The 17,857-nt window shown below is 31.9% G+C and overlaps 3 protein-coding genes across 8 annotated transcripts; 2 read left to right on the top strand and 1 right to left on the bottom strand.

Moving 5' to 3' along the window:
• Positions 1–1,766: 1,766 nt before the first annotated feature.
• LOC107422542 (large ribosomal subunit protein uL13w) lies at positions 1,767–4,182 on the top strand. Its single transcript, XM_016032005.4, has 4 exons — positions 1,767–2,134; positions 2,762–2,878; positions 2,984–3,071; positions 3,840–4,182. Exons 1-4 carry the CDS (start codon positions 1,863–1,865, stop codon positions 3,981–3,983), a joined length of 621 nt encoding a protein of 206 aa, XP_015887491.1. The 5' UTR covers positions 1,767–1,862; the 3' UTR covers positions 3,984–4,182.
• Positions 4,183–7,534: 3,352 nt separating this feature from the next.
• Positions 7,535–9,763, top strand: LOC107422539 (probable pectinesterase 29). The gene is made up of 5 exons (XM_016032002.4): positions 7,535–7,767; positions 7,929–8,088; positions 8,436–8,645; positions 8,769–9,016; positions 9,384–9,763. Exons 1-5 carry the CDS (start codon positions 7,535–7,537, stop codon positions 9,541–9,543), a joined length of 1,011 nt encoding a protein of 336 aa, XP_015887488.3. The 3' UTR covers positions 9,544–9,763.
• Positions 9,764–10,388: 625 nt separating this feature from the next.
• LOC107422543 (protein arginine methyltransferase NDUFAF7 homolog, mitochondrial) lies at positions 10,389–17,306 on the bottom strand. Of its 6 annotated transcripts, none has more exons than XM_025075507.3 (14): positions 17,031–17,286; positions 16,841–16,920; positions 16,625–16,736; positions 15,745–15,827; positions 15,492–15,557; positions 14,404–14,504; positions 14,201–14,319; positions 13,830–13,870; positions 13,526–13,614; positions 12,849–13,029; positions 12,657–12,773; positions 11,743–11,787; positions 11,437–11,565; positions 10,389–11,041 (listed from the first exon to the last, which is right to left on the bottom strand). In XM_025075507.3, the coding sequence occupies exons 1-14, from the start codon at positions 17,086–17,088 to the stop codon at positions 10,907–10,909; spliced, it is 1,356 nt and encodes a 451-aa protein (XP_024931275.3). In that variant the 5' UTR covers positions 17,089–17,286; the 3' UTR covers positions 10,389–10,906. The 6 variants fall into 6 exon arrangements, with proteins under 6 accessions (XP_024931275.3, XP_048334316.2, XP_048334318.2 ...); XM_016032006.4 differs by having other exon boundaries at positions 10,390–11,041; positions 12,849–13,026; positions 17,031–17,282; XM_048478359.2 differs by lacking the exon at positions 15,492–15,557 and having other exon boundaries at positions 17,031–17,289.
• Positions 17,307–17,857: the final 551 nt, after the last annotated feature.

Here is a 17,857-nt window from a genome sequence, read left to right as displayed (position 1 = left end):
TATAGATTATTACTGTGCATGTGATGGGTTTCAGAATTTCATCCATTTAGTGGGCTATAGAGGAGAAAATTCATTTTCAAGGTAGATTATATAAATTGATAGATGTGTACGCTTCATATACACATATACTTGAAGAAAAATAAAAAAAATATTTGTTAGTGGATGCATACTGTTCCTGTAGGCACAATCAAGTAGTAAAACTGTTTCCTCCATCAATGGTTTTGAATTAGAATTGCCTCATTCCTATGGTAGAAGGAAAAAAAAAAAAAGGAAATGTACAAAGTATCATATATATGCATATACTTATATATATATATATATATATATATATATAAATATATATACAGTTCGTCTATGATGCGAACGGTCCTCATGCGGACCACAGTATTGGTGACGGTTTTTTATAGTATTGGTGACAATTTTCTAAGAAACCGTCATTAATACTATGAAAAATCATCACTAATACTGCGGTCCTCATGCAGACCGTCTTTACCATAGAATTTTCAAATATATATACATATATATATATATATATATATATTTATATGTGTATATGTGTATGTATAAATGCATGTGTAATGTGAGTCAATATGTTGAAAAATACATGTACCAACAATTGAATTAAATGTTCTGATGTGTGGTCAAATGTGCAGGGAAGAAGTGTCTGTAGTTATGTGGGGGACTGAAGTACATCCTTTAGGTAAGCAATTCAAAATCTAACTGGCTGTATTATGAACTACACTTCCTACTTGGAAAATTAATTTACGAAAAAGATCCATCATAAATAGTTTGAGAAACCAAATGCAAACCACATAGATAAAAATTGGGAAATATGGCCAACATATATATATATATATATATATTGCATATTCTCTTTGATTAATAAATTCATATCAAAGCCAAAGATAAAGAAAACAAATTTATATAAATTATGTAAGATGAACACAGTTGATTTGTTATACATATTTACCACTGATAATTAACAATCTACTATCTACCTTTTACCCACTCACTATTATATTTTGGCATTTTACACTCCAAACTAATAAAACTTGTCATGTTGCCTCATAAATTAGTATTTTCCTATCAATTTAGTTTAATCATACAAATTTTCCTTGTAAATTTAACAAAATCAGTAATGTATATTGTCTTAAAAAATAAGAATGAAATAGTTTTTAAATAGATTTACATGAGTTTTGTATATTTAATTTTATCAAATTTATTTTAATAGATTGAACTTAACTGAAAAATACTAGCTGAAGAAGCAATATGAGAGACTTTGTAATATAGAAGGCAAAGTGCAAAACTAGTACAGTTGAGGAGGCTAAAATGTAATTTTCCCATTTATTTATGTATTTGTGTTCAAAGTTTTATTAAAAAAAAAAGAAAAAAAAACAAATTTATTTTATTTGTCATATGTTAATAATAATATTTTTTAAAAATTTATATGACAAACCAATTTAGACCCAAAAAGTTTTTAACTCTTTACTGAGGACCCAATTTCAAGCCCAATGCCAATAAGACCAGCTTAGGTGTTAGGGCTTGTTACCAGCTCGACCCGGTCAGGCATATTAGCCTAATTACAAAAATATTGGGTTCGGGTCATTTCGGATCATTCACTCATTGTCGTATCATCATAACCGTCCAAAAACTTCAACAAGGGAGATGGCTTCCATCCAACGGCCAATCCTAAATAAAACACATACTCTAGACCGCATACAATCACTATCCTTTTAGGTATATAAATTCTTCAAAATCCAAACCCTAAAAAAAAACCCTAATCTCTCTCACACACAACCCCCCATTTCTCACACACAGAGCTACTAGCAGCCGCTTTAGGTTAGAGAGAGAGAGAGAGAGAGATGGTTTCGGGTTCAGGGATTTGTGCGAAGCGCGTGGTGGTGGACGCGCGCCACCATATGCTTGGCCGTCTCGCTTCGATCATTGCGAAGGAGCTTCTGAATGGGCAGAAGGTGGTGGTGGTTCGGTGCGAGGAGATCTGTATCTCCGGTGGTCTGGTCCGCCAGAAGATGAAGTACATGAGGTTTCTTCGCAAGCGAATGAACACCAAGCCTTCCCATGGTCCTATCCATTTTAGAGCCCCTGCTAAGATCCTTTGGCGCACCATCCGTGGGTACGTTTCATTTTGGTGAATGATTAGAAATTGAGAGTGTATTCGTGGATTTCGGTTAGGATATGCAACTGGGTTTGTTGATTTTTTTTTTTCCTTTTTGTCTGAGCAATCAAATTGAGCTTTAATTTTAATGGTGAAAACTAGCATTGTCTTGTGCTGCTGAGTTGGTTTCTATTGGGTTTGTTTGGTATATAGATTTTATGCTATGCTAGTGGTTTTTTCATATGGTAGATATTTTTCAGAAACCAAGATCACTATTGGTTTTATCATATGTTATTTGATATGATCAGAGTAGAATATTAGGATGTTTTAATCTGCTATATGTGGGTTGTGACATTTTTATTGAAAATGTATAGAATGATTCCCACAAGACTAAGCATGGTGACCATTTTTTTAATTTTTATTTTTTTGTTTTGTGTTGATCATCCGAAGTGAGCTAGTGCGCTTAAATTTCCGAACTTTGAACTTCAATGGTGAAAATCTAGCATTGTTATTGTGCTGCTGAGCTAGCTTCAGTTGGGTGCGTTTTAAAGTTATGCTTTGGTAGTGGTATTATATGTTATTTGATGTATAGGGTGTTTTGTTCTGCTATATGTGGGTTGTGACATTTTTGTTGAAAATGTGTAGAATGATTCCCCACAAGACTAAGCGCGGTGCCGCAGCTCTTGCTCGTCTCAAGGCTTATGAGGGCATTCCACCTCCTTATGATAAGATTAAGAGGATGGTGATTCCTGATGCTCTCAAGTGAGTTCTTTGGCTGGTTTGCTTTCGTTGGGACTGTAAGTTTATGCATATTTGGATCATCTTTTGGGGTTGTATTAAGGGATTCTTTTTCTGGTATGTAAATAGGGTCTTGAGGCTTCAAGCAGGACACAAGTACTGCTTGTTGGGCAGACTTTCATCGGAGGTTGGATGGAACCATTATGACACCATCAAGGTGGGAATTAGTTCTCCTACTTGTTCACTATTGTTAGGGTTTTTCTGGATTGGTTTTGAAGTCTTCTCTGATACTTGGATTAGACATTTTTTCCGTTCTGCTTGTGATTAGTTTGTGGCTTTTCCTATTCACATATGTTATTGATTAGTTATATGCTTGTTCCATCTGTACTTTATGTTATGTTGAATGTTGATGGTATGGTTGTACATTAATATAACTATGCTTCCAGTAGTTTTGCATTCTAAGATATAATCCATGGACCTTTTCGTTGAAAGTGACGTTTTAATAAGATTTGCATCTTGATTGTTTGACTTTGCTCTGGCTTAATACAATGATAATTTCCATGAAGATGCTGCAATTTAAAAGTGGCTTTGGATTACAGCTTTTTTACTTGCCTATTCTGTGTTTCTAATATGATTCGATCAACTTTATTGCATGCTGCACTGCTAATTATAAGTTTAGTACCATGGGAATGTACTTCAGCAGTTATATTTGTGTTATATCATGTCTTTCCATGTTAACTTCTGTGCAGTAACTATATACTCTAGTTTAGTGTTTCTGGGTGTCATGATAGTACACACATGTTTTGAACATTGATGAACTAATAATTAAATGGTAAATTCTACAATTGCCGGTTTCAAATTCGTTAGGGTTGTAATCAGTATTGCTTTTGACTGTTGTGTTAGATTTCATTTGTTTTGGCTGTTAATTTTTGCGGATGGGCATATACGGATGTTCTGATGCTAATGTGTTTTTGTGCCCCTGTAGGAACTTGAGAGAAAGAGGAAGGAGAGATCCCAGTTGGCCTACGAAAGAAAGAAGCAATTGAATAAATTGAGGGTCAAGGCTGAGAAGACTGCTGAAGAGAAGCTCGGTGCTCAACTAGAGATTATTGCTCCAATCAAATATTGATCCAGACTCGTTTTTATTTTTTTTTTTGAGATGAGAGACTTGTGGAGAATTGAATTGCCCTTAAATTTGTTTTCCATTTTGATACTATTATGGTCCTTGTGTTGGTTATATGTTTATTGCAGTAATTTTTCCCCTAGATATCTTTGCATTTGTATGCTACCCAGTTTTTTTCTAAATTAGATAAATTTTGTTTTATGAATTACATTTTCTTTAAAACATGCGCAAAATTTAATGTGTTGAATGCATCTAGTTATTGATTTTTTGTCAACTAGCTGAATTCCCAGTTTGTACCAAGTTGTTATTTTTACTTTGTGAGACCTTAGGGATTTAATTAGTCTTTTATTCATCTTTAAGAAAGTAATATATTATTGCTTTTTAACAATTTTAGTTGAAGGAAACCTTATCTTAATTAAGTTTGTGGGGATTTCTTTCGTAATTGAAAACTTTTGTATTTTTCAGTTTTTTTATAGAAAAAAATGATTATTGGAAGGAATTGAATGTGAGGCTGTCTGGAATGGAGAAAATCTTGGATGACACTATTGTGTCAGTGGGCTGGTACCACTTCAAATTATTTAATGCTGTAGGTACTACTACAAATAATTTTAGTTAATTCCAGTTTAAAAGAATTACCATATCAAAATATAAACAATCTCAGATTTTTTGTTTTGCAGGCTCCTATCTCTTCTTATTCCTCTCTTCCGATTTATTTTAAGATCTTATCCTGGCCAACATTTTAAAATTTCATTTCAATTTTTCATTATTTTCTCAACCATTTTCTTCTCTTTTGCCACTGCACGAAATCCTTAATCTTTATGAAACATTGAACTCAAGCTACAAAAACTAAAACATTGAACTCAAGCTAGAAAAACTAACACATCTTTCTAAAACTATGTTATTTCAGTTATTTATTATTATTATTTTTAGAAAAAGTTATCACATCCAAAGGTTCCTTTCGTACCACCGTTTATAGCTTTGTTTCTTCTTCAGTGTTTGTAGTTCCGGGCTTGTCCATCTTCATGAGAACAAAAAGCTCTATGCCTCTTCAAATTTTTCATTCTTTTTTCCTTTATTATTATTATTAATTAATTAATTTATTTATTTAATTTATTTTTTTCCCTATAGATCCTTTCAAAGGTTAAAGCTTGTAAAATTGTCTTAGATTTTGAAAATGGGGAAATTTCCATAAATTGCAGCCATTGACAATCCAAAGAGAAAAAAAGAAACTCAAAACAAGAAACTTTACCCACAAACCACAATTACAATCGATTTTCTTCTGGTCCTGACCCAACCAGTAAGGGAAAAAAAAAAAAGAAAAAAAAAAAAAGGCAATTTGTAGAGAGTACAGAGCTCGAGAGAGAAAAAAAAATATAAACGAAAGCTTAAAAAACGATTGTTTTTTCCCCATATATAAACATACATAATCTCGTTTTAAAGAAATTTTGAAAACGAAACCAAAACTAAAATTTAAAACTTTAAAAAAAGAGGAAAGAAAATCCTGAGAGTGCTTTGTTCCTTTCCTTTCTACTGTATATTTCTTGTGCTCTTCTTGTCCATCAAAGAAAAATTATTTGGAATGTTTAACTCTTGATGACATGGAAATTTTTTTAAACATGGCATTAAATAATTTGAAGTGGTACCACCTAGCTGATCTAATATCACTTTGTCATCCAAGATTTTCTCCTTGGGATGAAGTGAAGGGTGGCCTACAAACTTGTTTTTGGTTTAACACAACGTACTTATTGAAACTCATGTATTTAATGTTCGTCAATTTTTGCAGAGGTTGGAGAGGGGTTACATAATTTGGCATTATGACCATAATCCTCTAGTACGTAGGAAATTAGATGTCTCATTTATTATATGTATGTATATATTATGAAAAATGTATATATTTTATGAAAAACGTCTCATATAATTGAGTATTATAGGAAAAGTAACTAGAACCCATTGCATAAAAACCAAATAAATATTTCTCCACGTTGAGTTGGGAGTAGCAGAGTCTTTCAAAATAGGGGCACCTTGGCCTTAATGGGGTCATAAAGACTAATTCAGATACTAATGAATGAACCCAAGTTTATTGATTATTGATTATTTTCTTTCACATTTTCCGAGAAAATTTTGCCTCATATTGTATTTGCATATGTGTTAACAGAGACTATATGTGGTGCAAGTAGAAGGAGAAGGATCCTCTCAATTTTTCCAAAATTAGAGGATGTCATTTCGGGTAAAACCAAAATGTATACCATGTCAACATTGTCATTATTATTAATTTGGAAACAATCCTTTTACTTATTAATTATTACTAATTTTTTTTATATAATTTAGAAATAAATTGATTAATTTTTAAGGAAATAACGATCCCAAAAATAATCAAAACAATATATAATATATCTAAATCATAATTACCTTATTGTAGTGTTTAGAATTCAATAATAAACTAAGTTAAAAGCCAAATTATGCTCTTAAAAAAAAGTTATGCTTAAAGAAAGAAGTTACCATATTATTTAAATTATTACATTAACTTTAGCAGTTTTTGCAAAATCAAAAATAATAATAGTAATAATGGTGTTGACAAAATAAATAATGGAGAAAAAAATAAATAAAAAGAATTAAATTTTACAATTTTTTTTCACGTATTAATTATATAAGATAAGAAAAAAATACATAAAATATTTTACCACCAACTTTACTTTTGACTTGTTTATTATTTAATTCTAAACATTAGTAAAAAATAAGTTATCATGTAGATATATTATTATATATTATGTTTATTATATTGTGTGGTTGTTTTTTTTCTTTAGAAGTAATGAATTAGCAATACTATTTTGGACAGGTACATTTTATTAATTTATTTTTAATTCTAAATCATCTAAGAAAATTAGTATTAATTAATGAGTAATGAGATTGTTTCCAAATTAATATTGATTGTAAGGTATAATTTCCATAATTTTAACTTGTTAACATGGTATATCTTAGCTAATCCAAATTGATATCCTTCATTTCTCTATGATTGGAGAGGGTCCTTATCCCTCTAAAACAAAACATTCAAAAATGGAAAGATTTTAGAAAAAAAGAATAATAAAATAAAATCACAGCTATACTTGATAGTTAAATTCTAATGAGAAAATGGGGTTTGATGCAAACATTCCGGGACTATATACCAACAAACCCAAAACAATCAAATCCTGTCATAAAATATGTCAATCTATACCTTTTTTTTTCCCTTTCCTATTTTGTCTGATGAAAATTGATTTTTCTTTCTATGTATAAATTTGTTGTACACATATTTCCATAATCTTATATTTCTTGATTTCTTTTCCTTTTTTTTCTTCTCTTGCTTGAAATAAGATTATTCATATGGTTTTCTAATACTCAATTAATTTTCATAATAATTAAAACCAATGCCATAGCAGGACTCTTTACTTTTCAGCTTCATTCTCTCCAGTACTTTTTTTTTTTTTTTTCTTTTTTAACTTTTTAAGTTCTTTGCTGAGAAGACCGTTTCTTATTCTAAAAGTAAAAGAAATTTTCTTCCATTTTCTTGACTCACAAACATGTCATTTCACTGGCCTGCTTGTTCACGTATAGCAGTCCTTGTAATCTTCAGTGTAGTACTAGCAGATTGTCAATTCTATAGACAAGTTGGCCCCAAAAAAATAGCTTATAACACGATCACTGTAGATCCATCAGGCAGGGGAAATTTCTCCAAAATTCAATCTGCCATTGACTCTATTCCTTCATACAACATGTATTGGACTACTATCAAAATCAAAGCAGGCGTTTATAGGTATTTCAACATTTCTTAGTTAAAAAAAGAAAAGAAGTTCATTTTCTTCTCTTTCTTTTTATTTTTTATTTTTTATTTTTTTTTAAATTTTTTTTGGTATTTTTATGTGAAGAAAATTGTTCTTTTTTATGGTTATATTTGTATATTGCATATATAATTAGGGAGAAGATCAAGATCCCATATGATAAGCCATATATAATTCTCAAAGGAAAGGGAAAGAGGAGAACACAAATTGTTTGGGATGATCATGATTCACTTGAACAAAGTCCTACATTCAACTCATTAGCAGATAACATCATTGTCAAAAGCATGACCTTCATAGTAAGAAACCCTTTCCCCATATTAAATGGTATATAATGTTATATAATCTTATTTTATTGGACGATTGACACCTGACTACATGGAATTTGGGGGCAATAAATCACAGTGAATTATATAGAATTAGGTGTTTAAGTACAAATGACAAATGTTATATATATATATATATATATGGATATCTTTTTTTATCTATAATGTATGCATGCATGTATATATGCATAGTGGTGGTTAAATTGTTACACTAGTAAATGATTCTAAATTTGAATTTTGATTTTTTTTTTTTTTTTTTGGGGCAATTCATTGTATATACAGAATGCTAAATTTGTGTTCTCTGCTATGATGTTGACTAGAATTCGTACAATTTCCCGGTTAACAACAATCATCCCAGGACACCAGCAGTGGCGGCTAAGATATCCGGTGATAAATCAACATTTTTCCGATGCGGTTTCTATGGTTTGCAAGACACTTTATGGGATGATCATGGAAGACATTACTATAAGCGTTGCACCATCCAAGGTGCTGTTGATTTCATCTTTGGTGGTGGACAGTCTCTTTTTGAGGTAATCAAAATTTTTTAATATTTTACAAAAATGAAAGAGATTTTTTTTTTTTTTTTAATTAGATTTTTGATTCTTAGAAAAAAGTTGATGATGGTTTTTTTGTTTGAGTGTTTATAAATGTAGAATTGTGCTATAGCAGTGCTTGGAGGAGCTCTTGAACCAGGACTTGCAGGTTTCATAACAGCACAAGGAAGAACAAGTCCTAGTGAATCAAATGGGTTTGTGTTCAAGGAATGTAATGTGTTTGGTACTGGTTCAACTTTCCTGGGAAGACCATGGAGGGAATTTTCTAGGGTTTTGTTTTATAACTCAAGCTTATCAAACGTCATTGTTCCCCAAGGTTGGAATGCTTGGGATTCTGCTGGCCAAGAGTGAGTTTATCACAAATACTTGCCATTATTACAAAACCTAAACTTAAAACATGAATTTACTTAAAACCCATCCTTTCCCTCTACCAAAACCATCAAAATTTGCAAATACTCGCTGTCAAAAGACAAAAACAATTCTTATAGTAAGTAATCATCTATTGGGTTCCATCGCATAGCTTATATTACATGCCTAACTTTTTTATCATTAATAAACCAAGATAGCCTTTACCATAAGCTATCTAACGGCGATTAGTAGATAATTTTTATCTTTTTGGCTAAAAATACTTGTTTTTGCTCTCTTTTGAGATTTATTTTGTTTAATAATTCTTTAAAAACACCATGGTCTTTTTTTATTTATTTATTTTATCAGGGATAAATTAACCTTTGCTGAGCATGGCTGCTATGGAGAAGGATCAGAAACTTCTAAGCGTGTGAGTTGGGAGAAGCAACTGAGTGAAGAGACTCTGAAGCACTTAATAGGCTTGCGTTACATCAACAGTGATGGTTGGCTTCATCAGCTTCCTAGTTAATTCCGTATCATCAGCATTTTCTCTAGTATTTTACTCATCCCAAGTTTTCACTATCATAATTGTTATATATTTTGCAGTAGAAGTTTTATTACGTTGTTTGATTTACTAGATATTTTGTAATTTATATGCCCAAATAAGGAAAAGGCAGAAAAACTTGCCCATAATAAATTTCCAAACTAGTAATGCGTGTTCATGTAAAAATCTTTATGCTACATTGTTGTTTTTGGCTCAATCATCACCAGATATTCCTACTAGTTAAAAAAGCTCCTTTTGAGTGAGAGATTTAGATTCTTGCACCCACCGATCATCGTACCATATTTGAATACATTTTGAGGGACCAAATTCAATTACTATAATCAAACATTGTAGAGAAACCCTTTTGGATCACTGTAGGGTAAAATAACGGATTTGCTATAGACTGTCTAATGTCAATCTCCACGACTACAAGGACATTTAGGTTGACAAACTCCAAAGTAATTGACATTGACAAATAAGTACTTACAACTAATTTTTACTACTAACTGACAAGTTAAATGTATTATAATTCTTACTTTGATAAATCAACTTATTCATTGCTAAAGAACTCAGTTATGGCACTTGGAAGTGCAACATAGAGAGTGAAAAGGCAACATGCTATTTACTAATAACTGGTCATATTTGTACTTAACGGTTAGCATCTTCAATGTTTGCAGTTACTACTGGTGTTTTTTTTTTTTTTTTTTTTTTGGGGGTTTGTGTGTGTGTGCACGTGTGTGCCATGCGCACGCACACATGCACGTGTGTGTGAGAGAGAGAGAGAGAGAGAGAGGGAAAAAGAGCTGAAAATTAACCAAATTTTTGCAAATTTTGTTTTATTATTTTAAAATGTCAATGTATAAATCAAACAAAGCTAAATAACAACTTTATTCTATGATTTCATAAATGTAGGGTATGAAACAACAATAAAATAATCTTTTAGAACTGGAAAAAAAAAAGAACAAAAAAAAAAAAAATCAAAATCTGAGTATGTTTCCAGTTTTTCACAGCAGAGTAGTTTTATGATTGGTAAACTATATTTTCCTTCTTATTTCATCCATGCGTAGGAAGCCACATCGCATTTGCATCTCTCTCCAGAGATTAGCAATAAACTGCAACTTTTCTTAACATCAAGGCGGTGCATCTTTAACGCCTGGCACAATCTTTTGATTTGATTTGTGCTACCTCGTCCAATTTCACTTCAAACGCTGTCCTGTAAAATGCTACCGTCTGATATGCAACCACCGCATTTCCTAGATGCCCAGAAAACTCAGCAATTGGCACCTCAAGATATTTTCAACCAAACACTTCATTGCTAATGAGGTGAACCAGAGATAATGATGTATGTCTATTTGGTATTATGTGTTGGGACACTAAGATAGAATTTAGTATTCTTGAAGTCATCCAAAAGCGGGTTGTACCCGTCTTTGGTTCTTGTCTTTGAAGGCAATCCAAACTCTTCCATGAACGAAGATGTATCAAGCTACAACATAGTTGAAAAATTCCTAAATCAATATCCAAGTACTGATATCCTGAACTGATATTATATCACACTATAAAATACCAAAATCTTTAGGTATTATTTTTCTAAAAACACTTTTGATTTTATTAATCCATAAAAATGTGTTCTATTCTAAGTAACAGGCATTAGTGTTTATGTTACCAAATGTTCCTTAGCCTTATCAAGCAACAAGTGTCAGGAAACTTTATTTCTTAAGATATACCATATATCGAAGGTAACAACTGATAACTTAAGGGGCAAGTTGATTAAACAAAAATTTATCCATAAATATGAAAAATAGCAAGGCTGTGCCAATTAATGTCTCTCATAGTTGGCAAGGAAACTAAAGCAATATACTATAATATAGTAGAACTTACTATAATTGTCCGCCTCTTCTTCCCTTTCTTGGATGATTCATCTTTCTGCAGTTTGAGCCACCCAGAACAGTAATGATCAATACGTTCCAAAAGCAAAAAGTCAGTAGGGAAAAAGATATCAGCATCACCCTGCAAATCAACCAAAAAAGAAATCATTAAGGCAATATGTGGTAATTCATATATTTAAAGCACCAGCAGTATCGTAATAAAAGCATGGTGCAATGCAAGTGCATTACTCAAAAAATATGTGGTATTTTGTATGAATAATAACAATTCAAAATACTACTAACTACAGAAACAGCATACCCTTGCATCTAGATAACTGCTACAGTCTGAGCTGCTGCCATCTTTCTGCAGAATGAAAGGTAACAATGGTGAAACTGTAATAGGCATATTATTAGTCACCTCAGAAGTGATTTCGCTTACAAGAAAAAAAGAAAGTTTTGATGACAACAAAAACCTATAGCAGACATATATAGCTATTTCTTAGCTGCTCTTCATGTACAAATACAAAGTTTAAAGATTCACACACTTTCAGGCACAAGCAAGCAAAAGTTTGGAAAGAAATATTTTGTCATAAAAACATTCACTAATGTGTATAGATACATGTAGAGTGTAATCTTTTCATGTATCTACATAATAGTCCATACAGCTAAAACAGTAAGTTGAGCCAGTTGTACAAGAAGACAACACCTGATCCATTCCCTACTTCCATAAGATGACCAAATTTATATGGTTTGCAGGTCATTGCATAAACAACATGGCACATGTTGTGCTTATTAAACTACGTATAAACCATGTCTTTGCATGTGTTGTGTATGAGTGTAATTTTTCTTGTTTTGTTTTGTGTTTTGGGTGGCTAGTTTTGGCCATAAGCTATAATTCCAGTAATTAGCGGAAATTCATAATCTAATTGTCATGGTTGTCAATAGGCAATTCAGCTCATGAATCAAATTCCGATAAAATATCAGTAAAATGTTGATTTTCTCACGTTTACATATACAGAATCAAAGAAAAAAAAAGTCCATCATATTCACATATTAGTTGCTGCACCAAAAGAGTAAAGGTTAAACTGCAGAAATGAATCCCAAAAGTAGGGTTAAGATAGCAATTAGGATAATGTTTAAAAAAAGAGTACAAAATGTCTGCACCAAACATATAAACTATAATAAAACACGGAATAGCAGTATACTAATAATGATGTATGAAAAAGCATGTACCTTGGTTGAAACCAATGGAGCTCTTTCCCCAAGTATTCTTACATCAGGTAGGTAGCTAAAGTCTGAGGCAATTAAAGACATCTTTGGTAGCACACTATGTAAAACCTCTAGTAGTTGCTGTGTACCCAAATATAGCATCAGTGCCAGTTTATTTTATTTTTAAACAATATTATTGTTGAACATTTGACTTACCAGGCAACCAGTTGGCAGCCAACTTCTCTGAGGTTTTGGAAAGATTTTAGACCAAACGCTTTTTGCTTTTGAAATTGCACTGCTTCGAGTAGCTTGACTTTTGTCCAAGTCCATGATCTCAATACACTGCTTAATCAGTGTGTCTTGCAATGGCTTATACACCTCACAAAGAGTCTCTCTACTGGGGGAAAAAATCAGAACTAGTGAAAACTAGACCCATATTAACCCTTATTTGAAGGCAAAATAGATGGAGTTCATGTAAATCCTTCTTCAAGAAGAAATTAAGATATTATATTCCATCTCAAATCCACACATGAAATATGAGGGATGAGTTAACTAACTGAAGGAATTCATATGTGCCTAAACAAAGAAATAATATTTCAAGTCAAAAACAGGAGAATGCATCACCACTATAGAGAAATGACTGCTTGAGTTGAATGTTTTTATAATTTTTTTACTAATAATGAGACAGCTCAGGTATCATTTTCTAAAATCTAAGGTTCAAGTCCATTTTCCATCATATTAGAATTAAGTAATTCACTAACTAGAAAACTACATGTTATATAATTATTGAGTAGAAAGACATAATATTATTATTGACTAATTGTTGGAAGACAAAAAAGTAGAAATGCAAGCTCCCAAAAGTAATTTAAAGGCATTGCCAAAACGTTGGCTACCTATCATGTTGCTTTTCTACCCATACTTCCATCCATGGGGAATTTTGATCTTTTGAGTAGATAAGATCATGAGGAAGATTATCAAGCACCTGCACAAAAATGAAGGAGGAGAGAGAGAGTTATTCAAATTCAAGAAATAAAAAACAAGTCAGATAAGGAATTATAATCATACAATCATACTATTGTTACTTCAACAGTAATCATACTATATACTTGCATCAAATTCAAAATTCCAAACTAACAAAACTCGATTATTTTCTATTGCTCCTATAAAACCGATAAATGACCTAAAACTAGGACATACCTCAAGCATGATTACCCAACATGGTTGTTGTTCAACTTCCCCTATTTAAAGTACATAAAAAATCATGTAAGAAACAGCCGAGCTACTAAGTAGAAAATAAAAGTAGATGTAGAAATTCATTGTAGATTGAGAGGCATGAGAAAGATAGAAATACATTAACAGAAAAGGAAATTGATATATAGCTGTTACAACGGATGGGAGTTCTTTAAAGCTAGAGATAAACAGTACAGGAACATGGCCTTTAAAAGGGCCTTTGCAAGATGACTAAATCTTGTTGCAATATATATGTGAGCATTTATACAAGTACACAGTTTAATGCAGAAAGAAAAGAAATTAAAAATGAAGCAATTCCAGAATTAAAGACACCTTACCCCATCCACTCCTGTCAGCAGCATCACGACATTCAACTTTAAACTTTGATGAGTGACTATCAACTTCTCCAACAGTTTCTCTTTGTATCTTGGCAAGTGAGGGACTAATTTCTACTGAGCTACAGTAATGAAAAATATTGTACTCAATATGGATCAAGACACATAAAATACTAAAATAAAAAAAGAATAGTTGAGAGATATACGTGTAAGTCATATTGTTGTAAACCCTAGCAGGAGCATTCAACTTTAAATAATCCATTATGCCCTTTGCACAGGTTCCTGATCCACCACCAATTTCATAAATCTGAGTGCAGAATAAATAATTCATTATGACGAATTACATGATTATTGGACATTAATAGTAACATAATAAAAAGTTCATAAGAATCTAAGATAAAACCTGACATGATATGAACTGTTTTTTTTTTTTTTTTTAACAGAAGTAAGAAATCTGGTAAGAAATTATAAGTTGAATTACTAAAGTTTTAAGGTTCATGGTAAATTGCTAGATGGGATTAGTAAAACCTAAACTTTTACATTAATAATGTGATGTTATAGGTCTCGAGAAAATCACTCCAGCCCAATAATAAACCACATGTTAGCACCAATATGCAAAGTAAAACCATTTGTATTCCATAAGACTCCACCTCCAGAAGAAAATTAGTCCACATATAAGTGTAATCTGAGATTAAATTGTTATGGCATTTGACGATCTTGTCAATGAATTCCAGTTAGCAGTCAGCCATGTGTACCAACGAGTAGATTATACCAAACAAAAGGTCTTGTTAAAGAGAAACTAGGAGTTGCAAGTCCAATTTGTGAAAGGGACAAATGTTTTCAATATTACTTAAGATCTCTAGAACTTTAGAGCTTGTCTATCCATTAATTAACTGTTTTTCATTAATAAAAGACAAAATTGTCCGTTTAAAATTTTTTTTTTTCCTTTTTTTTTTTTTTTTGGTTGAAAACTAGAATACAATTTGTAAGTACATGGCCGAACAAGGAACTTCTTAATTCTCTATTCTGTTTAGTGGAAGGAAATTCCATAGTTCTACAAAAGCTTCGAAAGTCCTTCATTATAAATGTATAGGTTACCTGGCGAGTAGTAGAGAAATAAATGACAGAACTTATGCAATGATCATTTGTTACTGTTCAAAAGGCTATAATCAGGAAGAAGCTTTCTCCCAAATATTAAATGCCATATTACTCAAGAGAACAGAAGAATAAACAAGCACAAGGAAATTCTTGTATAAAACTTTTGTGACTAGCACATAAAAAGGAGACATCTTACTTTCAGTGGAACTGACAGATTAGCAGTTCGCAATATTGCTCCAGCAATCCCATGGGCATACCATGGCTACAAAACAGAGTGCTATAGTTATCAACTAAAATAATTTGCTAAAGTTGGTTGGATCTTGATTAAATCGTTTTTGGTAACTAAAAAAATGGAAAAATAATAATAATGGTAATATTCTAGTAATCTAACTTTAAATTTTTAATGCTGGGAAAATAAAAGAGGAGAAAAAGATAGTTTGAATAATTACCTTAAAGAGTTCCACTGGAGTAAACCATGACACAGAGCTGTCTTTGTAAATTTTATTGAGGTGTTTCATATAAGCTTTCCTCCCTAAGGTGCAAATTCTATAAATTGTCAGCTAGTAGCTGCATAACTTCTATACTGTAGTGCACATTCAAAATGCTACATGTGAAATCAAGATGACAGTCTCAAAAACTAGTAGAACATACTATCTCAGAACCAATTGTCATTTTAATAAACAGTAGTGTCACTGTTAAAAACAACATCAATTTGTAGACTAATCGAATGACAGTGCAAGACCCTAACCTCCTATCACCCTAAAACTTGCAATTCCAATCAAATATCACCCTCCCCAATTTGTTTATTAAAATGTACTCTGTCAGAGTGATCCATCTCTGAAAAAGTTAAAACTCATTTTAATGTTCTGCAAGTACAAGCTCCTAGATTTGACATTATTACTATTCGTCTACCAGAACATGCTCAGTCACTTGACCACGTAAGTTGACTACACATACTCCACAACATATAGCATAGGTAAAAGAATATTTTCCTCATAGCATTTTAAGGAAATCACCAGTTACAAACTACAAAACCATGCCTTTTAAGTGATTCCATTCTAGTTTTACAAACAGAAACCTTTCCTTATGAATAAAAGCATTCAAGTTCTAGTAATACCTTTCTAGAAAAATAACTGCATTTTGTCAAGCATAATCACCAACTTGAATTCCAAGCCGATCGCATACTAAGAGCCAGACCCATTAAAGACTTTACTCATTTCTTGCAAACACTTCGAATTTAACATGCTCAAAATACTGAATGACACGAATTATTGAAACCAAGTTCAAAATTTTCAAAAGCACAATGATTCATATAACAAGTAAAGTTACCTTCAAGCTGGTTGAATTTAATGCTTTTCTCAAGCACACCAACAGACCCTGATCTTTGCGAGAAATACCCATGTTGGGGATCATACAACTGAGAATGGATGAAATCACGAACCTGCACAATTAAATCAACAAAAGCATTAACATCTAAAGAAAAAAACCACCATCTCAAAGTGCATAAAACAATGAAAATGAGACAGAAAATGTGAAGAGGCTCACAAGAACTGGTTTGTCGCCAACAATGTGAGTAGTAGAGAAATGGGCTTGAAATGGAGGAACCCAATAATCAAACGGCTTAACTGCATACACACATACACAAAAATATATAGATATATAACTGATTCGATAGCACTGAGTGAGAAGGCAAAATCACAAAGCATAGATAGAGATAGAGAGAGAAAGATAGTACCTTTCGTGGTTTGGAAGAGCAAAGGAAGCTCTTTTGCAGCAAAAATGCGACACAGCATCGTTCTCAGGTAGAGAGAGAGAGAGAGAGAACAGTTTGTTGGTTGATTTTTCCGCAGCGTGCTGAAGAGGGGTTTATGCGGCTATTTCAGTGGCTTAAACCCCCCACGGCCCCCCAATTTTAATTTCAATTTTCTTATTTCAAATTTTTGTTCTTTCTTTGGTTTTGCAAAAAAATATAAATAAATAAACAAACAAACTTAACACTAAAAAGATTCACCATTTTCTCAATCTTTTTTTTTTTTTTTCCATTACTATTTTTTTCGCTTTTTTATAAATTATTATATATATCCGAAAACTTTTATATAAATAATTCAGACTAAATTTTTGTTGTAGACCTTTGTCCAAAGCCCAACCCATCAGGTCAGCCCAAAGCTCAATCTAATATAATTTTATAGTTTTCTTCCTATTTTTTATTCAATTTAATACAAAATATTTATTACATATTGGTGAAAAACTGTTAAATCCTTTAATTAATTAGTTATATTTGATTACTCTAAACAGCATATTCGTTTCGGCAAAGTCACAGTCTTCAAAATTAATTAAGATAATATATGTCCCAGTTATATATCACAGCTATATATATGTTGATATATTATTAATTGATATATTTATATAGTAAAAATAAATTTTAAATAAAAGATAAACTAATTTGTCAGAATCCGTCCAGAATTCCTTCCCCGAAATCCTAGACAAGTTTTGATCCCCGGCAAATACCACCGAACCTTCCAACGGAAAATCCGGCAGCACCTCCCCTAAGGGTAGGACTTA

The sequence above is a fragment of the Ziziphus jujuba genome, chromosome 3 (genome assembly GCF_031755915.1).
Source record: "Ziziphus jujuba cultivar Dongzao chromosome 3, ASM3175591v1".
NCBI lineage: Eukaryota > Viridiplantae > Streptophyta > Magnoliopsida > Rosales > Rhamnaceae > Ziziphus > Ziziphus jujuba.
This window is presented reverse-complemented; position numbering and strand designations above follow the sequence as displayed.

Bases quoted from the DNA above. Each gene is read 5' to 3' on its own strand.
- LOC107422539 (XM_016032002.4), top strand. From the start codon at position 7,535: ATGTCATTTCACTGGCCTGCTTGTTCACGTATAGCAGTCCTTGTAATC. The intron at 7,768-7,928 runs GTATTTCAACAT...ATATATAATTAG, and splicing joins ATCAAAGCAGGCGTTTATAG to GGAGAAGATCAAGATCCCAT. The intron at 8,089-8,435 runs GTAAGAAACCCT...GATGTTGACTAG, and splicing joins TCAAAAGCATGACCTTCATA to AATTCGTACAATTTCCCGGT.
- LOC107422543 (XM_025075507.3), bottom strand. From the start codon at position 17,088: ATGCTGTGTCGCATTTTTGCTGCAAAAGAGCTTCCTTTGCTCTTCCAA. The intron at 15,828-16,624 runs GTAACTTTACTT...TTTGCACCTTAG, and splicing joins TAAATTCAACCAGCTTGAAG to GGAGGAAAGCTTATATGAAA. The intron at 13,871-14,200 runs GTAAGGTGTCTT...TACTTTAAATAG, and splicing joins TGCTGACAGGAGTGGATGGG to GGGAAGTTGAACAACAACCA.
- LOC107422542 (XM_016032005.4), top strand. From the start codon at position 1,863: ATGGTTTCGGGTTCAGGGATTTGTGCGAAGCGCGTGGTGGTGGACGCG. The intron at 2,135-2,761 runs GTACGTTTCATT...GAAAATGTGTAG, and splicing joins CTTTGGCGCACCATCCGTGG to AATGATTCCCCACAAGACTA. The intron at 2,879-2,983 runs GTGAGTTCTTTG...GTATGTAAATAG, and splicing joins GTGATTCCTGATGCTCTCAA to GGTCTTGAGGCTTCAAGCAG.